This window comes from Zonotrichia albicollis, chromosome 7 (genome assembly GCF_047830755.1).
Source record: "Zonotrichia albicollis isolate bZonAlb1 chromosome 7, bZonAlb1.hap1, whole genome shotgun sequence".
In the NCBI taxonomy this organism is placed as follows: domain Eukaryota; kingdom Metazoa; phylum Chordata; class Aves; order Passeriformes; family Passerellidae; genus Zonotrichia; species Zonotrichia albicollis.
In genome coordinates, this window is record NC_133825.1 from 38,173,815 (window position 1) to 38,196,921 (window position 23,107).

Here is a 23,107-nt window from a genome sequence, read left to right on the forward strand (position 1 = left end):
GATGCTTGTTGTTCCTGGATATTGTCTTATACTAGAGAAACAGAGATCTGCTTTTACACCTTTCTGTATGTTTCTTTCCTTTTTCTTTTCTTTATCCCCAAACTATCCCCAGGATGGGGAAAGGTAAAGTCACCTTCGTTGAGGTTGCTTCTTTCACAGTGTGTTTTGAGTGTGTGCCAGATTTATGAAGTCTCAGTCCTAGCACCCAGGGCTGCAGGCTGACTAACAAAATGGTGCTCCAGAAACACTCATCTTATCAACATGAAAATAACAGAGTGCACTGGGGAAAATGGAAGAATAATTAGATAAAATTGTTCCAACTTTATGGTCAACCTGTGTATGTAGCTGCAGAACTGTGGTATTAAAGTTTAAATGGAGGATATTACACATCACCTGTATTTACTGTTCAAAACCTCTCTCTGCCTAGGACTGTAATAGTGGAGCAACTGAGAGCAGACTATGCTTCAAGCCTGACAGATTTGAGGTGCACAACATCAATTTTTGTTGCAATTGTGTTATCACAACTGGATCTCCTCAGGGTGTATCAAAATGAGTTCTATACCTTGCTTGGTTATCAGACTTGCTTGCAAGCATCTCCCATCAAACATGGAAAGCAACTCTGAAATGGCCCAAACAACTTCCATCATGTGTTTCACTTGCACGTTCTATCTGAGGTCATAAGGCACAGTGTGTTGGCCTGTGAAGGTACGGAGCAGCATCCTTTGCTGGACATCATATTTGGGGCAGATGGCATGTTCTGGAGCAGTATTACAGGCTGGTAATGCCTAGAGGCCTCTCTTCCAGTAGAAACTTGCTCACCATTTTTCTGTGGTGGGATCCATGCTGACGTGCCAAAAAAGAATGGTTGGTGGCTGCCTGAACAAGCAAATTTTGAAAGTAATGTAGATCCCATAATCTGTCTTGACATTAGTCCTGACTTTTCAGAGCCCTCAAGAGAGTCATTTATTGAGGAACTGTGTGAACAAACAAAAAACTTGGGTTTGTTTTGTCATTATATCTTAGATAGATGCACTCTTGTGTAGCCTTTGCAGATCGTAAATTCCAGGTTTGTGTAAAGGCAGTGAACCTGTGCTGATCCTGCCTTAGAGCTGCTCTTGCTTTCATTAAAATAATTATTATTTCAGCTCTGGTTTCCCCCAAGCCGAGAGCAGGAGAAAATTAGAAGGGTTTTGGAAATGGACAATAAGCAGCTGAAGGCTTTGGGATAAGATTTTACATTAAGAGGATAGGGAAGATTGATATCTTTTATAAGAAGATAGCTAACAGGTACAGAGTAATGAATGGGTGAGAAGATGGATGAGGACTTCTGTTCCCACCTGCTAATAATATGAAAGTCAAATTAGAAGGTGGTGAATTCATTCTTGATGAAAGAAACTATTTGTTCACAACCACCATCTATGAAACTCACTGCCACCAGGCAGTGCTTTGGGGCAAGAATTTATGAACTTAAAAAAAGAGAAGGGGGTAAAAGGATACCAGTTGGTATATCCAAAGCAATTGCAACGATTAGGAGAACCTAGGTGTTTTGCAGAGGTTCTAAGGGTGTTGATTAGTGTTTTATAAGGGTATGAGCTACCTTGTCCAGCTCTTTTTTATTTTTCTGTCCCTCTACAGGGTTTTTTCCGTAGTCGCCTATAGCAGAGTTGTGGAGCATGTTACTGGCTGCTGTCACTGCAAGAGAGGTGGCTGCTCCTGCTGCAGTCCAATGTGGTAATGCCTGCTTGCAAACCACCTTTTTTTGTGTCAGTCTTTCCAGGATTGCTAAATTCACACATAAATTAGGATGCTTTTGCTTTTCCGCCAAGTTCCTGCTTTTGATAGTCCTTCACAAGTTGTCTTAGATCTGGAATGACGCTTTGCCTTTTCAGTGTGTGCTGGGGAAGAGGCGGGTGGTTAAAGTTAGATTTCTTCTGCCAGTAGGGATTTAGAAACTGCTGCATTAGCTCAGCCCTGGGATCTGCCTGGTCCACAGCTCTGGATAGCAACAGCCAAAATCGGATGTTTCAAAGGCCAGTGTGAGGCCACAGAACAGATTACTAAAACAGAAAGCTGCCCTTTTATATCACTGCTGTTTGTCCACAGAATTGGAAAAGCAAAGGTTGAGAGTTAGTTTGATCCAAGCACACAAAAGCTGGAAAATCCCATTGCCTGGCTGATGCTATTTAACACTGATGTTTTGTATCCTCCAGGAAATTGCTTCCTTGCTTGTTTTCTCTTAGGGAAATCAGGGATGTGCTTACCCTTAAACAGCATTTCTAGATGGTACCTTGAAGTTGGTGTAAAAATAAGTAATGCTTGTGTGTAGTCTCCCAGCCCAGTTGTGGAGAGGACACACAGAGTGCAGTTCTCATTTGGGAAACCACTCTGGGCTGGACTGAGAGGAGGCAGCAGTGGTGGTCACTGAGTGGTTCTGGCATGTGCAAAATGGGTGTCTTTTTCTGACACTGCTGAAAGCTGTCTAGCTGTTGGGTGGCAAGGGGTGTCTGTTCTGCTTATTTTTTTAGTTTCCTCTTTTCTTTTTTTCTCGTTTCTAATTAGCATTTGCAAGAATTGTATGTGATTGCTCTCTCTCTCCTGAAGTACTGAAATTACTAATAAAACTGCTACTAAAAAAGGCATTCAGTCAACTCACTATGCAAAAAAACTATATTCCTTCCCTTGTCATTTATTTTAATTTGTTGGGCTCCAAAGCCAAAGAGGTCAAAAGCCAGGGGAGTTTGTCCTCTGTCAAATATCCATGGAGCTGCTGCTGGGGCACATGGGAGTGGCAGTGGTGTCCCAGACTTCCCCCTCCCCGACAGACGAGGACAGCTGCTGATTAAAGAGAAGCACAAAAAAAGAGGTTGCTGAACTTTCAAAGTGGAGGTAGAAAAGGAAGTTAAATTTAGATTACCTTCTGCAGTGTCATCTTCTGCACCACTGTGGAACTTGCTGTACTCCTTGCTTGGGGGAGGACAAACAAGACATGCCATCCTGGGCACCGGATGATAAATTTGTTTATAAGGCTTAATTGCCCCTTGGCATGAAAATGTGAAATGAGCTCAAGTAGAATGAGAAACAGTTTGACAGGGCTAGTCAGATTTTCCTTGGGGAGAGGTGGATTTGAAACTCTTCCCATCACCTGTCTGATGCTGGAAGGGTCCAATCCTGATCCTTCTGAAATCAGGGAAGTTGTTGCTGTTTCTTTAGAGGGACAGCTGTTATCAGGGGCTGAGAGTTGAACGGTGCTATGAATCAGAAAAGGTGGAACTGTGGTAGGCAGAAGGTGGCTGGGAAGTGCTTTGAATCTGTGAAGACTACCCAGGTCCTCAGGGTCTGGAGGTACTCGGGGAAACAATGGTGGTGGCATCTAGGACTCCAGTGCTGTCCAGCAGGCACCATCAAACTTGGCTTTCTCCTCAGAAATAGATGAACTGTCTATTTTTGCTTAGCGAGATTTAATCATCACCACACTGGTGGCTCATGACAACATTTTTAATAGATTGCCCTCCATTGCAGCACCCCTTAGCAGGGAGGAGAGCACTTCTGCTCCACCAGGGCTCCCTGACAGGTCCCGTTTGCAGCGACCTGCCCAGTGTCACCCAGCAGCTCAGCACTCTTAAGGATCAGGGCTGCCTTTTGGTGTGGTTTTTCTTTTCCTTTTGTGGGGGCGTGGTGTTTTTTGTTGTTTGTGTTGGGGGTTTTGTGTGTGTGTGCTTTTGTGCTGGGGGGTTGTTTTAGTTTTTTTTGCTTGGGGTAGGTTTTTTTTTGTTTTGTTTTTTGGGGCTTTTTTTCAGAGCTGCCCGACCTGATGTCATTTCCCCCTTGCAAACACCCCGGCTGGGCTGCGTCTGAGATATGTCACAGGGAGTGGGAGGAGGAGGAGGGGGAGCCAGCGAGTGCGTGCAGTGTCCCAGGACCCTGTTTACTTAGCATTCCCAGCTGAGGAAGCCCTGGTTTAAATAGGATCGGAGGAGCGGGCTGCCCACAGCAGATGAAGAAATGGTTGCTGTGGGGCTTTAAATTCCTGCCTTCCCATGTGCTGGCGTGGAGGATGAGCCTGCAGAATGCCTTTCCTCCTGGGTCTCAGACAGGTAACCAACCGGCTGAAGTGCGGTGGGAGCTGCTTGCTCAGGTGGAGGATGTGACCGATTACTTTTATGTTTATTTCCCCCACCTCTAAGGGTATGATTTCTGACTTTCCCAAAACGGAACTGTACAATCAGCACTTCCCCACCCGTGGTGTGTGATCGGAGAGCACAGTTGTGTGAGAGACGCTTTTTATTAGCGAGGAAGGAGCAAAACTGTGAGCCGGGGATAGGAACTTCCTTGTTGTTGCTGGAGGTTTTGAGCAGGGAGACTCTTTGTGCCGTTCGGTTTTAGGGTGCTTTCCACAGTCCTTTAAATGAAATTGCATTTGCATTTCTTAAAAACATGCCAAACTTTGAACTTTTTTCTTGTACAGGCATTATTTTGTATGTAAAACTGTGGATTAAAAAAAAAAAAAAACCAGGGAAAAAATCCCAGAAAATACCCAGGGAGAGGTATATACATATGTGTGTGTCCCATCTCTAACAAAAGGCACCAAATGGAAAATGGCAACATGCTGTGACCCACAGCTTGGTGATTTTAAAATTGTTTTGCGAGAGTTTAAGCTTGAACAAGAAACTTGGGATAATTTAATAGCTGGTAACATCGAGTGGAATGAGAAATGGTAGCAACTGCCCAGCTGCTCTCTGCTGGAGGAGGTGCCAACTATGTGTTCCTAGGCTGGGGAGAGCAAACCCTTTTTTTGGTTTGGGAGGCACGTCTCTAGGAGAATCTAACTGTAAACTCTTTCCAGCACTGCTGTGATCTGTAATCCACAATAAATAAATACTGAATTATATCAGAGTGCTGCTTGCAGTTTCTGATTTAAAATTAAGAAGTCAAGATTGGACCATAACATGCTTTAAATTACCTACTTTCAGTTGTTTATCAGCGCTAAAAGGCTTCGACGCGCTGCTGAGTAAACAGTGCTGTCTCTTTTTCCTTATCAGTTCAGTTTTGGTGAAATGCAGCTCTCTCCCCACCCCCACACCCCACACCCCCAATCCGAAAAGAGTTTTACATAAGAAACTACCTCTAGCACAATGACCTTCTGTGATTGGTGCAATAGCTATAAATAATAGTTCACTTGTTAGCACTCAGGGCAAAGAGACTTGCCTTAAAAACTAGGAACTGAACCAGAGGGGGAAATTCAGGCACAAAGGCTGAATGGCTTTAGGTAACTCTCAAATTGCAGTGAGATGTAGCTGCTTCAATGCTGAGATTGCTTGAGACTCACAGATGTGTTTTTCTGTAAAGTTCCTGTTTTTAAATAATCCATTTTGTTTTAGAGATGCGTTCAGTGCAGCTGGGGTGCTGCATAAGGTGTAAAAGTAGAAGTTAGATGTAATTTGGCTTCATTTGCTGTAACAGTGAACATCTGGTTGTCTCAGTGGATGGATGGTACTTTTTTCTCTGCTGGGTAACTTCAGCATCAATAGAGGCATTTACAGGAAGCAGGAAGAAAAGGTGTTGCCTCAAGAACACAAGAGCAAAGTTGACTATTTTTATCCACTGATAAAGGATATAGTGGGAAAGAGCTGCTTGAACTTTTCTTAGTTTCTTAGTTCTAATCATTTTTAGTCTTTAAAAAAAATTGTTTGTGAGTGTGTCCTACATGGAAATATTATTCAGAAATTTCTTTTTCCAAGGGTTATTACTGAACAGTACTGTTTAATTGAAAGTAGGGGAGGAATTCAGGAACATCTCAGCACCTCCATTGTGTCTTGGTTTTTACTTGGTACATTCAGATTTTAAACATTTGGCTGTCTGGGATGCCCTTTGTTGTTCTCACTCAACACAAGGGATGCTGATCCTGGGCTGCAGTCTCAGGGAAGAGGTGCTGAGTGCGGTGCCCTACCATGAGCTGTGTGTGAGGGTGGAAGGATCAGAGTGAGACCTTTGGCTCCCCGGGACCAGCACCTTCTCCTCTGCACCCCTGGACTGCGCTGAACAGCTGCTTTCCCCGGATCTGCCTTCATTTCTTCTTTGGGAGCCAGCAGCATTGTAGCATTGCAGATGGACTGCCAAACACCTGGTAAAAGTAAGGTGTCTCATTGATTTTGGGAGTTTTTTTATTGTTGCAGTGAGAATGATATTTAAATGCCTAAAAAGCTAGGTCAGCACTATGTGACATCAGTGCAGTGTGGGTGTTTAAAGCTCCTATCCAAGGAAACATGATTGTAGGGGATCTCTGCTTTTAGTTTTGAGTGAGCATTTCCTCCTAAGGTTGGAGACGGTAGCTCAAATACATTCACCTAGTTTACTGCAGAAATGAAAAAGGAAAAAAGAGTAAAAGAAGAAGTTGGATTCCAAATGCTTTCGGTTTTAATTTTAACTGCTTGAGGTTTTCAGCATGGTCTTCTGTTTGGTGGTTTAGACCAACAAAGTGCAAGATGACCTCCTCAAAGCTGTAATTTCCTAGAAGTCTAGAAGTGTGTATCTTTAATGTGACAGGGCTGAGGACTGCAGCTGGGAAGCTTCAAGCAAGGAGTGAGGAAGTAAACATATGGTGCTTAAAACACTAATGTATAGTTGTCAGAATCTGAAATTGAAACCTGCAGTAAACAAAAATGAAAGAAACCAGCTCTTATTGAAATATATCAAAGTGTCCGTGATCTGTGAAAAGATAGTGTCCCTTTAAAGATAGTTGGAGTATTTCTTCAGGATAAATGGATGCAACAAACCAATTTGTTCCTCAGATAAAGGTTAATAAAACCTTGGAGGTTCTGCATCTGCTGGGGGTGAGGATGGGTCTGCTGTGGCTGATTAATCATGGTGATCTAAATATAATTCTCCTGATGCTGGCATTAGTGAAGCAATAAATGTTGTGGATTAGAATTCCCATTTTGGAGATCTTTATTGTGCCTGAGACAGCTCAGAGGCATCATTCCTCCCCCACTTATTATACTTCTAAAGTGTTTGCATATTTGCACTTACTACACTTTTCCCCCCCACATTCCGCAAAACAAAATTTGTGGTGGGTGACTTAAGAAGAAGCGTCCAGACTTGATTTATTTCCTGGCCTCAGCTGTCTGTCATAAGGCAGGCTTACAGGAATCTATCCCCTGGTGTGCTGGCAGAGCCTGGCACTTGAGGTTCCAGTAACTCCCAGCAGTCAGAGCCACTTTCATCTGTGGCAGCCTTGGGTGTTTTTGTTAAATTGAACCCACTAAAGGCATGTCACTTGCTCAGATGGTGGATTTTTGCTTTTATGTTCCAAAGGACTCACAGGTGTAATGTTTGTGAAGGCAGGAGATGTCTGGAGGCTTTGGTGAGGGTTCAGCCACACTGGTGTCTGTGGGTCCTGAGCTGCCCTGGTGACCCAGGGTTCCCCAGCAGTTCTGCCTGTCCTTGCTGTGATCCCACCTGCTGTCCTTCTCCGAAAGGATCTACTGAGTTTAAGATTAATTTTGATTAGGAACTGGGGGGGCTGCTGGTAAACCAGGAATTGTAAACCCTGTGGCAAGATTGGGCATTCCAGGCTAGTATTTTCAGTAGCAGTTTTAACTTACTACCCCTTGAGTGCCTTATCAGACAGAGATCATTTTCTTTGGTAGTTCTGTGTTTGCATTCTCATGAGCTGTTGCTGATGCACTTTGCTAACCAACACTAGTGATAGTCTGATATGTGAGATTGAGTAACAGCCAAGTGGGAACTCGTAAATAGTGGATATCAAATAGTTGTTTCTGACATATTTAATATACTGACAACCACTTCCATTAGGTTACTCAGAATGCTTAAAGAATATATATGGTTCAAATACTGATTGTGAGTTACTCAAAATACAAACTTCAATGCATTTTTCTGAGGATAGTGTCACTTGCTTAAATCCATCCTGCTTGTTTTGGGTGTGGCTGGGTACTGAGAGCAAGGGACTGCTGCCTGCAATTAATGAGATTAGTGAAATAACTAGGTCAGGATTTTGATTTGTTATTAAATAGATGCTTATTACCAAAGTCCCTATGAGAGCTGTGAAACCAGAAGGTCCAGAGTGGTCACACATTGAGCCCAAGTCCTGTTAAAACCAGTTGTATCTTGCCCTTCTGCAGATGCCATTTTGGCAGTCTCCCTTCATCCTGTTGCTGGGCTTTTCTCTGAGTCCCTCTGTCAGTATGCCTCTTATTCAGGCCTTTACTCACTCCTCTCATCCTGTTGTTACTCTCATTCTCTTCCTGTTAAAATAGTAATTTGCTGTGTAGTGCCTTGGCAAATGCTGTAGTGAAATTTAGAGAAATTAGGGAATTAGAGTAGGTATAAAAAAATGGGTATAGTAGGAGAAAGGAATGGCCTATAAACTGCTGTAAGTAAATGCAAGTCAAGATTTCCAAGCGTTTCCCAGGGTATTACCAAGGTTAGGATGAATGGATAGTCTGCCAGTTTGAATGACACATTGAGGCCATATAAAGGTGCTCATATTTAGGGTAATGGAGTCTGGATTTCTGTGGAAAGAGGAGACAGAGCAAAAAGCTAAAATGATTATTAGATTTTGTGATACTGGCTGCTGCTGGTTTTGGTTACCTGATTAATGTCAACTGAGGAGTCAACTTCTGTAGGTTGTTGGCTGCCAACTATGCACTTCTGAGTGTGGGCTGTGATGTTTGTTGCTGCAGTTGCACATATTAATTTTCAGCTTGGAAAAGAGCCATGCTAGCCTGGAATTTGCTCATCTTCATCTTTCTCCCTTCTGACTTAGCAACAGTATGTGCCCAGGTTAACTGCTGACTTTTGAGAGTAGAAAAGAGAGAAGTGCCTTGATCCTTTTATTGTGATGGAACTCTGCTGTCAATCAGTTATTTTCCTTCATTTCCAATATTGGCTTCAGACATAGTAAATCCTAACAGATTTACAGCTACTAAACCCAACAATTTACCGCTGAGAACCTTTACAAAAGTAGGGTAAGGAGGTCTGTTCCATCTTTCCTTGCAGCACAGTCAACCTTCAGACCTTCATGAATGGCTGTTGTCTTGATTGTACCCCAGATTTTGACCTTTAATTTGTCACACAGACCTCCAGTAAAGGTCTAATACTTGAGTGGAAGGTGAAGAGAATAATTGGCTTTTTTCCTTGGCACTGACATTACTGTTTGCTGTGGCTTCAGATGTGACAACATACAGCACTGCCTTGAGTTCTCTTATATCTGCCGCTGCTGGATATTTTAAGGATTATTTGTAAAAGCACTTGACAGCAAAAGTGGACTACTGGCAGAGTTGCAGAGTTGCTGGTATGGTTGTAGGTTTATCACAAATGCCAAATATCAACAAAAAAATAAGTTAAGAATCTTATTCACTGTTACTTTATAAAGTTTATGACATGTGAGAACGAATCCAAAATACTCCATCTTATATGAAGAGACTCTCAAAATGCACCAGGTAAGATCTTCCCAGCTCAGCCAGTTTCATGACAAGAGCCTGTACCACATATCACAGATTGTTTCTGTTGGACTGGTCTGGGAGGGAGCACAGGCTCCACATCTGCAGTGTTCTCCCAAACACACTGGCTTTTTGTGTGTCAGGGACTGAGCGATTCCAGTTTCTCAGACCAACTCCTAGGATGGTACCAGGAGGCAGTGATACAACATGCAGCCTAGGGTACGTGCTGATTTGCTGGACAAAGTGAATCCCCTGAAACTAACTGGGAATCTCCTAGGATTTGCAGGTGGGAGATAATGAACAGCATGTTCTGGCTTCTTAGTTGTGAAACAAGACTATTCTGCTCTAATGGGGCTGAATGCTCTTTGAGAGCAGACCCGTGTAGATCCTGCTTAGTAATCCTGCCTGGAGGCATCTACAGTTAGCTGAACAAAGGATGGTGGGGAGGGATGTGCTTGCTTGCCTGGACAACAGGAAAACTGAGACTCTCCTTCAGCAGGGAAGCCCACTCTGGAATGTAATAGCCACTGGCTATTGGGGAAGAAAGTGCTTTTGGAAAGAAGCCCTCCCCCTTCCTTGTTTTCCTAAGGCTACCTTAAAAATATTCCAAAACCCTTTTGTAATAGTTTAATAGAAACTCCACGCTAGTAAGAATGACTAAAAATTACCATTACAAGTGCTGTTTGCAGTGGAAGTTAAAAACAAAGGCAAGTCAATAAAATATGACTGCTCCAGCTTTGCTTCTATGAGAGTTTTTTCCACCATCTATTTTTTCCTTATCTATAAAATTACTCTTTCAGCCCTGTGCCTTGTGTATGGCTCTTAGTGTGAAAAAGGGAATAGTACACTTCATAGCACAAGCACTTGGGATATTGTTTCCAGGAGACATTTAGACTTTAGATAACTGTATTGCTGATATATCTTAAGTAGTTAGTTTGGCAGCCTATCACACAAAGAATGCATGGGAGAAGGAAGTAGAAATAATAAAATGCTGCTGGTAAGAAAAGTACAGCCTGAGATTTAAATAGAAAGTGAAGTCAGATCCAAGAGGTTGGAAGTAAGTAGAAATTTCCTAACAAAGAGTGTCATGGTCTCTGTCATGGCCAGGGTGGCTCTACATAACCTGTTCCTTGACTTGCAAAAAAGGAGCAAACTGTACAGTGGCTCAGCTTTTCACAGAAATGAGTCTTGACTTAAAAGAGGAAAGGAGACTGAAACACTTGTTCCAAAGGAGTCACCTATAACATATCCCAAAACAATGCTCTCCCTGTGCCAGAATCTTTCCCTAGTAGACTTCCAATTGTGAAGATCTGTGGCCTTTACCTTTTATCTCTTTCCCTGTGCCAGGCTGTGTAACCCGGTGTTAAGAGGTAGCCATGCCATGCAGAAGTAGGACCATGTGACCTGCTGGGATCCTTTCCAAACCAAATTATTCCTTAATTCTGTGAAACTGTTTGGAAACATGGGTGACAGTTCTGAGTGTGACATGTGGCCCCCGAGTCTGACAGCTCCATGTTCCCAAAAGCCTCTTGGTGGCTGAGCTGAGCAGAAAGGCTCCAAAATGAGCTGCTTGGACTTTGAGGAGTGTGACTGGTGACACACAGAACCCCAGCTGTGGGACTATTTGAAGGTACAAGCACAAGTACATTAGCAGGGAAGAGCATTTGTCTTGATCAGTGTATAAAGAATGGACAGTAAGATGTAAACTCTGCTCTAGATAGGAAGCAGGATGTTGCCTGAGATTTGATCTCCAGGAAGAACCTGCAGAATGCCATCCTAGCTGCTCAGGATCCTCTGTTGAGAATGTCCTGACACGTGTTGGCCAGCTGGGTTAACAAGGAGCAGCCCTGCACATAAGCATGTGTGGAAAAGTCATTTCAAATATAATGAAGCTGGCAAGAGGGAGTCAGTAAGTTCACATAAAAGGATGGGTGTGATGAAAGTCTCTGAAATCAGTAGTGCTGCGAGTTTTTAAGTGGGAAAAATATAGTTGAAGATGTTATGAGTTGCTGCTCCCCAAAGACACTGATTTGTTCCTCATTGGTACTCTTTGAAGCAGGCAAAACTGAGTGGATGAAATTTTTGGGGAGTAAGCCAGAAATGGTCAAGGATGGATCAAGTGTGGTGATGCAGAGAAGATCATAAAATGGCACTGTGAGACTGGTTTTTCACCAGCTCCATGTGATTCATTTGCTGGTTCAACAGGTCACACTGATCTTCATGTGTCACAACCACAAACCTCAGCTAGTCATTCTCTGACTTGAGCATTTTCAACAGGATTGCAGTTTTGCAATGGCATCTTAATTTCTCAGTTGTCTTCATATGAGAGCCAAAATCTATGCTGTTCATCACTTACATTAGCTCTGCAAAGCAAACAAAAATGAGGAAAAATGTAAATAAACTAATAAGAGCAGATAATAGAAGTGTCCTAGTTCTAGTTCTTTTGCTGGCTAAAATTACTATTTTTGGAATAAGTAGCAGGCTTGAAGCAGAAAATTCTGTGCTGGCTCAGCAAAGTCTCCTAATAGTTGCCATCAGTTAGAGATGGAAACACCTCTTTACTGTATAGGAAAATGGTGTTTTTTCTACTCTTGACATGCCAACGTCTCAAGGCATGCCAACATCTCAAGAACCAAATGTTTCTTTAGCTGCCTGTAGTAGTTTTGGACTGGTCTGTCCAGCAAAATGTTTGCCTCTTCCTGAAAAATAGAGGCAGACCCCTCCAACTTGTTGCATCTTTGGGTGAGTTTTAAAGGTGGTTTTTGGAGCTTTTTGTGGAAATAATGCTATCCATGGAAGAAAGGGAAGCAGTACATCATATGCTGAGTTGTGTTAGCTGAATTGTGGCCTCACATGATCAAAAGTTAGTGTGACTTCTTAGGAGAAAAGATGGCAGGAGGTTGTTCTGCTCTTAGAAGTTATGTTGCTTCTGTAATTTGGGTGCTTGGGTGAGAGACCTGTGTTGGTGAGATGTGGCTCCAGCCAGGGTGCTGTGTGGTGGCGAAGCGCTGGTTCTCCTCCACATCCCCAAAAATACTGAAAACTTAGTACAGGACTCTTCTGCACTGAAGCTGCTGCCTCACATGTTCAATGAGGTGGTTCAACATTAAAATGCTCTTGGTATTTTGCATGTGTGGTGCCTCCATAGAAGTTTGTGAGTAGTGTGGCTGTGGTGGACTCACATAAATGAGACGAATAGTGCAGTTCAGCCAATGCTGGGGTCCACAAATTTGCATCCCTGTCACCTACTGGTGGGGTTTTGTTGGGCTTTAGTGGGTTGGTGTTTTCTTATTTGCAAGTTGATACTTCCAAAATTATTTCTTTTCAGCACAGCTTTCAATATAAGCCTACCCACATTTTCGTTTTCTTGAAATAGACTTCAAGTGAAAGAAAGTGAAAATTAAAACTTTGTTACAGTGGTTTTAATTGATTTAATAAATTATTGAATTTAATTAAGAAACAAATTTTTTTGTTTCTTAAATTCCGTTATGTTCTTTGAACTCACAGGTTGCTCCAAAACCTAATAGAGGATGTACAAACCACTGCCTGTGAAATGCTTTTGTTTTCTTGTGTTTTATACTTTTTTCCAGCCATATTTTCAGACTAGCAGGAAAACACTGACTTCTGAGAAGTGGTGCACCATGTGGGGAACTGAGACCTCACAGCATAGACCTTTTCCATGTTAGGTGTCTTGAGGACCTGCTGGGTGATTTGCTACAGCTGATTTGGCTCTGCTTCTGGACTACTTTCTATTCCAGGAAGAAGTTTTACAGGAATGCTGATCTTCCATAAAGCACATGGCTAATTATGAAGAAATCATTTTAGATAGGAATCTTGCAGGAACATATTGTAATTATCACTTAGATCTAAATGAATCCAAGCAGTCTTTTCTCAAATTATGATGTTCCCTTTATGAATGCTTTTCCTCCACTTGGCATTCAGCCCCAGTAATACAGTGATATTGTGTACAATGTGGAATAAATGTCATCTCTTCTTCTAAGAGAATGCCTGGCTCCCAAACTGTGGTAACTTTTAGTGGAAAAGGAGAGGGATAATGAGACAGCAGTGCTGACTAGATGCTAAAACAGTGTAACTCATGGGTTTGGAGATATGGGGATTTTCTTCTGAATGGTCCTTTGTTTTTTGGTGGTCCTTAGATGTCTTTTAACCTCCTTATGTATTTTAGAGTCTCCAAAGACCATAACTTGTACTTTTCAAATGCTTGCAGATCATCAAGTAAAACATTTACAAAAGATACTGACAAAGCATCTTAAAAGTGTGTCTGTTTAATTTTAGGACAAGGAAACCTGCATGGGTGTCAACAATCAAAGTTACATATGTGAAACGGGCCACTGTTGTGGACAATCCCAGTGTTGCAACTACTACTATGAACTCTGGTGTAAGTCCTTCCATTTTGTATGGCTTCCCTTCCTAACCTGCATGGCTCTTGTACCGTACTACAGGTCTGGCTTGTGTCCCCTGGGGTTTTGTATTCAGCCCTTGTCGTGCATTGCCTTTGCATTTCACTGCAGCACAATCCAGAGCTGATGTGATATGACAAAGAAATAGGGTTGTCACAGTGGGTGCTTTCTCAGGAGTAATGGGTCATCTTGCCACTCTTGTTTGCTCTTCTCACTGATTTGGCTACTCAAGATGACATTATACAGGAGTAAGGAAACCAGCTTGAGGGAGAAATGCTGTACACACAACACTAGAGGTTGACACACTCAAACAGGGAATTAATTCAGTGTCTTATCTATTGGTTTTGTGGTTTTATCTGTTGGTTTTGTTGGCAAGCACAACAAGTTTAAATCTGGTATATCTTTTTAAAGATGTCCTTTCAAGGAGGAGGGCCAGTGTGCTTATTCTCTTCAGGACCGTTCAGAGTCCTTGTGCAGAGAGTCTTGGGTAAATTAAACCCTGTGGGTTTGCAGTGGCTGAATGTTCTACTGTGAGGATCACACATTGCCCATTGCAACCCTTCTTACCTCCTTTTTCCCAAAATGTGAGATTTAAAAATAGCGAAGTTTCCAGCAAGTGGCTGAGTGACTGTACCTGCTGAGTCCCCTTAGATGGCAGCAGGGAGGTCAGAGCAGGTGGTCAGCAAAACTTCATTAAGATATATGGAAAAATGGGAAGTTGAAAGCATAAGAAAGTGATAAATGCTGAGTTTTAAAGGAAAACTTAAGCTTGTTCAGTCTGATGGTGTCTTCTTTCTCTAGGAGGGACACAAAAGGTTGAACATTGATGTTGTGCTGTTGTACTGCCCTGAGCCTAGGCTGGGAGGGCATCTCTGCTCCTGGGATTTGGAAATGTGGTGCTCTGAACATTGTACCCCTACATTAGAGACTGGAGATACTTTCTTACCACACCCAATGGTATCTTCTAGTTTTTATGCAACTATGATTTCTACTTAGTCCCTCTGTTGTTCCCACAGTTTCACTTTCCCAAAGTAGCTTGTGTGTGGAAATGTGTTATACATACAAAGGATGTCACTTAACCTGAATCCAAGGACAAGAATAGCTGACACTTCATCCTTTAGTCTAGAAACATGCTTTTACTTCTCAAATTAGCCTGTGAAGTATGGGGGATGTGGTTATAAACTGAACAGGACTCTGTAGTAAGCATCTTCAAGACACCCTGTGCTCAGACTCCAGTGGCTGCTGTGTCAATACTTATGGCAGGATTTTAATGCATTGCAGACCTTTTACAGCAGACTTATTTTCCAAAATGTCCAAACAGTTCAGTGAACAATTCAGGTTAGGGAGCCATGGGCAGCTCCAGGGACTGTAGCAGGCTGAGAAACAGGCATGACTATGTTGGAGCCTTGGAGTGTCTGGATCAGACTGTAGCAGTCAGCAGCACAGGCAGGACAGATGGCAGGAATTTTTTCAGGCTAGAGGGGGATGCACGGACCGGGCAGAGTGGGGAAGGTCAAACCTGGTTTTGCATTTGTGTGGGTGGGAATCTAGAAGAAGCTGCATGTGTGCAAAGGCTCACAGGCTCCTTAGCAAGCAGGATCTAAATTGAGCAGCAGTGTGGAGTGCAGCTGCACAGTGGAGCTGGTGGCATGGTCACCATGTTTCTCCCATGGACATCTTGAAAGAGAGGCTTGGTTGGATTGCATACAAACACTCTGGTCCAAGCAGTAACCCCCTGCCATTTTAATGGGATGGTTTAGCTGTCTTTGTGCTCTCAGTATGGCACAGACTTTTACACTTGGCAGTGCCTGGCTGCATCATAAAAGTTCTTGGAAGACAAAACCAGATTTTGTTAGAAGGAGGCAGAATGTTAAAGGCTTCTTTTTAGAGCAGACTCACAGGTCACAGTGAGATCATGGAATAAACATGTTGGTCACACACACTGCTGGATGGTTCCTTGGGGGAGATAGGTTTCTGTGCGTTCACATTTCTTCTGTCTCACAGGGAGCATTGTGTACCACACCAAAATGAGGAGAGTAATTAAAACATGACACCTGTTTTCTAGGCTTCTTGCAAATTCAGGCAAACATTCAACACTGATATAAAATCGGTTAATGTTTTCAAAGCTTATTTTGCCAAATGGTAGGAAAAAAGTTTCCTTTGGATGGGAAGGAGTCATAGAGGGAGCATGTCCTTTAAACCCATATTCTAGGGTTTGAGAGCTTAGCTGCTGCTTAGCAGTTGTGGAGCATCTTTGATAGGTAGATAGCTGAGGCACTCTGAAGGCCTTCAAGGTGAAAAGTGGTGATAGTAAATGTAAGTAGTCTTAATATGAGCAGTTGAGAGCAACTGCTTTACATGCTTGGGAATAGATCAGCTTTTTAAAAGTTAATAGTAACTTCTGGTTAATGAGCAGTTAACATAGCAGCACCTTTTAAGTATGGCTTCATGGTTGTTCTGTTTTGATTTTAACCAGCATATGCATGTACTGAAGTAGCTTTTGAGAAGCTTTTGTGCTTCTCTTGACCTTCTCAGACCACCAATGTGTGTGTTTCAGACTTTTGTGTGCCTGAAAATAGACCTTCTTGCTAGTCCTGTTGAATTAAATCCTGGATTTATCTACCACCACAGCTTTGTGGGAAGAAGAAGCAGAGGAGGGTGGCATTTGAAATGGAAAGGAAAACTAGTTGGTCTTTGGTGGACATGTGTTCTGAAACATGATCCTGTTTTGTGGCCACTTGGAATTTTTCCTGTAAAAAGGACCTTTTTCCCTGTTACAGAATTTGAGGGAAGTTTGTCTTTGAAAATGGCTGATCTCAGCAATTCTAGGCAGCAAGTAAGATTGTGGTAATTTTAAACCAGTCGTTGAGGGTAGTGGAATAGGATGTAAAATCAAGGTATTATTTTGTTAAGGGGTGGAGTGGAGGAATGGAGAATATGATATGCCAAGCAGGTGGACAGCCTATGTTTAAAATTAGATAAGAGCCCAGTTCAGATTCCCCACCCACCTCTTTAAAAAAAAAAAAAAGTAAAAACAGTGGTAGCTGGTAGCCTGGTGAGGCAAAAGCTGCTTTATGTCTTTTGATTTTCTTCAAACATAATAATAAAAAATAAAATGGAAAAATGTACTTTACTGTTACATTTCCTCACATAGGAAAAGATGTTTGAGTGGTGGATGAGCTGGGTCAGCATTTTCATTGAACAATTTAGCTGGACTCCCCAGAGAACTCATGGTCCCCAAGGGGAAGAATGGCAGCAGCCGCTGGATTTTGCTTCCTAGCAGTTTTTATTGAGGTCTCTATGATGTGATTGTGATTTGCTGGAGTTTTCCAATGTTGGCCTTTGTCCAGGCCTGACAGGTGTCTTACTGCTTAGACATTCCAAAATACCACTTTTCGAAATACAGGTGAGAAGGTAATCGAGGAATGCAGTTCCTGTGTTTTGCAGGCTAAGAAGTTAGGCTCAGAGGTTCTGGATTTTGCCAGGTTTGAGAGTATAAAGTGGACTGAACACTAAGTCCAGGTCTGCTGACATCCATCCTTGTGCCTTTCCTGGCCTTTGGAATCATTAAATGATTCCAGAGGCTCTAAACACAGCAAGCACAGCTGTAGAAAGTATATTTCATTGTGTGGTTGGAAAAATAGTACACTATGCTTCAGGAATCATGGAGCATGGAAACAGGCAGCTGCTCACTGCTTGCAAAAAGTGGGAGGATTTAGAAGTTGGATGACTTTAGCTGGTCTTGGGTCATGTAGGCACTGTACAGTAGCCCAGCACTGGTAATGAGTGAGCATTCATATATTGTTTGTGCCTGTTTTGTTTCTTTGTCTTTTTTAGCAGTGATACTGAGCCCCTCTGTTTCTGAAAGAAAGAAAAGAAAAAAGATCTTGACTGTTTAGGTCCTAGTAGAAGAGTTGTACAGGAAAAAATGTTCTGTTTGCAAGCAGCACAGTCAATGTTTTTGCTGATTTTGAACATTCTGCTCATCTCTGCACGCTTCCCCTTGGAATCGCTAGACAGCTCTTTTCCCAAAAAGCATGCTGCCAGGAAATTCTGGCAAGGATCTGCTTAGTTGCTGAAACTAAAGCAACTGCTGTACCACGTACATATTCCAGGAGGTCAGCTTTATAATAGGAATTCATGTCCAAGAGTTTGCTGCAGTCTCCAAAACACTCTGTCAAACAATGCACCAGTCCCATGTTTTCATCCTTACCCCATGTTGTCTTATCCCACATCCTTTTTCAAAGAAAGGCAAGGAGCAGCAAAAATCTTTCACCCAGGCTTCTACTTGCTTCTCTTTCGTGGGTGTCTCAAACTTCCCCTTGGGCTGTTCTTCCTCAGCTGTGCTGCAGCAATAACCCTGCCATGACAAAGCCTCACCAACAGTATAGGGCAAACAACAGATGTCACAACCATGCAGAAACTCTTTATAATAAATAGGGTCACTGAGGGAGTTATTTCCTGATTTACTTGGACTTCTTGTAGCCTAATCCAGACAGCCAAATCACCTTAAGTTTGTTTTGGTCTGGCTCAGTAAAATTCTCGGATCCAAAGCAGCAGGCAAGCTGTCTGGCATAGCCTGACTATGCAGATACTGACTTTTGCCCTATGTGGCTGCTTCCACCTGTGCTGTGCTAAACAGCCTGGAAAAAAGGCAAGAGGACTCCTAGTGTTGTTTCACCCCCTGCCCTACATACCTCCAACCCAACTTGTCACCAAGTACCTAGATCTGTTGTTCCCAGATGTTCTGGACATGGTCTCAGCTGGATGTTCCACTCTGGTCTTTGTTAGACTATTGTTCAACATTCATTTTACCAACACTGATGTCTTGGGGGGGACTGGACTTAAAAATGTGTCATCTGGAGCATGGGAGCAATTGCCCTTGGAAGGCTCCCTCCCTAGGAGAGAGGCATAAAAGCAGTGTCTGCAGATTTACTGCCTCACGTTGACTCTCATTGCACAATGGGATAAGGATTTTTCTGAAACTTTTGTTTTTTCATCTTATCTCGTTGCAGTGGGTGTACAGTGGGCACTATTCTGAAAGCTAGAAACCAGCTGCAGTTAACGTGTGTCTCCTTTTGTTACCAGTTTGGGAGCAAGCGAGCAGGAGCTGGAGATGTCTTCAGCTTTTTCCTTTTGCCATTGTACTCTACAAATATTCAGTAACTTTTTCCTGCAGTGAGGTCAGGCTGGGACTGCAGTTCCAATGACTTAAACTAACATAAAACTGTCACTGAAAGTCACAGTCTTTCTCTTGCTGCTGCTGCTGTGTTTGCCAAACAAGTTTCAACCTGCTCTGGTTCCCTCAAACCAGTTCAAACCACAGTTGCACAAAACTTTGTGCCAGCACAAGAAGAGGTGGAGGAAGCAGCAGGAGGTATGGTTGGGACAAGCAGGAGAGGATCACGTCATTCAGCGGCGTCTTTTATTCCTTCTTAAAATGTTCATGGGCCTATGGCCTGGATCCTTCATCTGGCATTCTTGAGCAGCAGGGTTGGCTCCTACAGGCTCGTGCCTGCAGTGGCAGGAAATGATGTGACCCCTCTGCCAAAGGACACGATTAAGCCCCAGCGCATCCAGGTTGTGGTACCAAGTAAATTTCTCTTCCCTTTTTTGATTATAATGTTGGCCCTGTGAAGACAGGTTTTTTTCCAGCCATGACTGACTGTGAGGCCACCGTTTGGGACATTTCTTAGTCAATGAGATTGTCCCACTTCTCCTTCTGTTCAGAACCAGCTCTCATGGAGCCAAAGCTATTACCCAGATGCTTGTCGGGCAGACACAAAGGCACTTTGCAGTATGTTTTGGCTTGCTTTTAGGGGATTTCCTGCCAACAGAGCCATGGCGTTTGCCCAAGTTTACCATGAACTTGAGGGCAAATTTCTCTGTTCATACCCTTGGAACGCTCCAGAAAACATTTTCCATTTTGCACAGGATAAAAGGAGCTTCCCTCAACGGCATTGCTGATGGCAACATCCCAAGCAGAAAATACAGTACAGCATCAAAGCAAACATTGCTCCCTCCTTTTTCATGAGGAAGGACTGCTCTGGTTTTTTAATTATTAAACTGTTTTATTCTTATTTATTGTAAAGTCTGAGCAAAACTATGCTTAGTGTCATAGAAGGGGTTTTCTTGAAGCATTAAGCATGTTCTTTCACAGCTGGTAGGAAGCATCTCTGGTGTATGACCATGTGATGGGCCTCCCTTTCCCAAGAATTCTGTAAATGTAGCAGCAGCCTTCTCTTTCTTCAGCACTTCCTCTGGTTCTGAGAGATGGCTTCCATGGGACCTAATTCCATTCCCAGGTGTTTTTGCAGCTTCCATTCTGACTTCCTGAGCTTCCTGCTCATGTCAGGCTTACAACTCTGAGCTTACAGATTGGTGCTGATTCTTTTACTTTCATTAAAGATTTTGGTGCTCTGGCAGGGAAATCTTTTGGAAGTAATCAACTCCTTTGCTTCCATCACTGTCCCTTTGGAGACATCACCATTAACAAAAAAATACCGATAGCAGTGATTCTCAAGACTCAGTTGTTTTTGGGCTGGAGAGTGTTGCAACTTCTGACTCTTCATGAACAAGAGCAAGACTGAAATTGCCTTCAAGTTTAGCAGTCTCCTGGTGCCTGTTTCACTCCAGACTGGTACTTTACTTCTGCTCTGGGTATCTATCAGAAGTTGTATTTCCAAAGTCACTGTTTGTTTTTTATCTGTCATGTTGTGCTGAGATTGCCATGAGCTTTTGTTCCCAGTGGTCACTGCCAGGTGGCTGTGGAAAATACTCTCAAATCAGACATTTAATGGTGAATTTGGCTCAGAATGTGTCTCCCAATCATTTTTCCTTTTCTAGTGAGTGCAGTGGTAACTCAACACAATGCTGGTGAGAAACAGCTCATATCCATTTGGGAAGAAAAAAATCTTGAAGAGCAAGAGGAAGGCATTTGGCAACAGTGAATGCTTTTGGGAACATTGAACACAACCAGAAGCTCAGTTTTACTTGGCTTTTAGAGGCTTTTTAATGCCAAACTTTAGTTGCCTCCATAGATCTTACCCATTTTCATCACAAGGCAGAATTGGTACCTGTTTTTACCCTGAAGGAGGTGTTAGTGTGCACTGCTGCTGTGCTTGGCCCCTGTGTTTCCTGCTCATGTTGTGTTGTCTTTGGGTGAATTTGCAATTCCCCTCCTGCCAAATGAGCTGCTGGCTGTACGCGCCAGTGGTCTGCTCAGCTTACCTCCCTGCTGCTGGTTTGAAGCCAAGCCTCACCAGGTGTACAAATGCACAGCTCAGTCATGAACATCTTCACTGTTTACTCCATACTTTTAGACATAATATTTACAATTGCACTTGGCCTTAGAGCATAGCTTTATTCCAAATAAACGACCATACTATATATTTTCTAGGCTTTTACAGTTTTCTGTTCTGCAGCCAAAACTGCAGCTGTGCCCAAACTCCTGGCAAGGGAGTGTTGTAGAGCTTTTTATGGGGGCCCTGAACTCCCAGCACTTGCACTGGTACTGGGCTTGCAACCAGAGCTGCACCCAGTCCTTCTCCCAGCACTGGCACCTCTGCCCAAGTGGCAGCCAGTTAGCCCCTCATGTGCCTCAGCTCCCATGGGTGTGCCATGCTATGGCTTCTGATGCACTGGGGGCCTTCCAGCCCTGCAGGGCAGACGTGCTCTTGGGTGCCAGGGTGGGGACACAGCCATTAGAGAGGATGCCAGAAGCCAGGCCAGCAAATGACTCTGGTGGGCACACGCTGCTGTCTCCTGTGATCATCCAGGCAAGTCCTCCAGGCTCGTGCTGAGTCCTCCATCCAGGCTCATGCTGAGTCAGGGCTTGAGTAATTCCTAGAAGCTCTAGGAAGTGTCAGTGGTTAATGAAACCAGGCAATAATGTGGTATTAGTGGGTTGTTTTTCTGGAAGTTCTCATGAAAAACAGCAGATCTCATCTGCTCGCAATTGCGAGCGTGCACAGACCCTTTGCAGGAGAATGAAGGTGTTGTTCCTGGCACCGAGGCCAAATTGCAATGCACTAAATTATGGTGTGTTTACTTCAGTGCCACCTGCGGTTTCAGTAGGCTCCAACATTAATTTATTATCCTAAGCTGTTGTGTGTTGTTGCTGCGTGTTAACAGAATTGCCACACCTCTTTGCAGGAATGGCTGAGCTTACTCTGACCCCTACTCTGAGCTTGTGCATCAGTTTGTGTGCAAAGCACTTTGGGACTTTTTTTTGGAATGGGTAGAGAAGTTTTCTAAAGAAATACTTTTTTAATCTTCTGGATGCAGGCTTGGGTGGGAGCAGTTATTCCCTGCAGAAATATTTGGCTGCTGCAGCTGAGATTGCTTAACAGTGGCAGTTCTCCAGGACATCTTAACTAATTAAGTGCTGCTTGCTACCATTGTATTTAGACTCCTTGGGAAAGGACTTGATCAAATGTGTTAAAAAGCATCTGTTTTCATAACTGTAGCTAAAATCCCTGGATAGCTGGGTGTAATTTTCCATTGTTATTGAACTCATGATCATGGACTGCTCTTTGAAAATAAGGAGTGCTTAGAAGATGAACTGCAGGCCTGCCTCAGTGCATGGTGGCATGCTGTGCCAATGACCTGGTTTTGATGAGTGTATTCTTGCTTCCTCAGCAAGCAAGAGCCAAGGGACAGTCTGTTAGTAAGAAATTAAGTGTATTTTATTGGAGAGAGTCTTCAAACTGTGAGACAGTTGAAGTATTGCATTTGTGTACCAAGATTTCGATAGTGATAGAGGCTACAGAAATTGTTGCAAATGTTTGGCTTTGGAGTGAAGGGTGGACTGGATCACTCCTCTTAGTTTATATAAAAAGGCTTTTTTTAGAAACAGGAGGGTATTCAGAGGTCAGTGGCCACATTCTCGTTTTGGTTTGGAAAGTGTAGAGAGCATCTTGAGTACTTTGTCCTTTGCTTCTCTGGAGTGAAGATCGCACTCTCTTCTCTGATCAGCATGGTACAGCTGAGCAGGCTGGCCAGAGAAACTACCCAGGAACCTTCATTTCCAGCCAAGAAAAAAAGGGGTGGGAGAATATGTAACACCTTCATTTGATGGAAGGTTTTGATAAGTTTGCTGGTAAGGCAAGTTCCAGTTGATTAGGGAAATAGATTGCACAAGGCAGGAGAGAGATTTCAGTTTGTGTGAGGAATTTGGGTTACAACACAGGGAGGTGGAAGTCCCCACTCAAAATGCTCAGAGACTCG

General features: G+C 43.1%; 1 protein-coding gene across 7 annotated transcripts in view; it reads left to right on the forward strand.

The window, feature by feature from the left end:
* WBP1L (WW domain binding protein 1 like) overlaps positions 1-23,107 on the forward strand; it is a 59,269-nt gene that overhangs the window by 30,871 nt on the left and 5,291 nt on the right. For 4 of the 7 annotated variants that reach the window (XM_005481135.4, XM_026799696.2, XM_074545156.1 and 1 more), the window contains one exon: positions 13,755-13,857. The exons of 1 other annotated variant lie outside the window; for it this stretch is intronic. In XM_005481135.4, the coding sequence (XP_005481192.2) occupies positions 13,755-13,857 (103 nt within the window). 2 more of the 7 variants (XM_074545153.1, XM_005481136.4) reach the window with 2 other exon arrangements.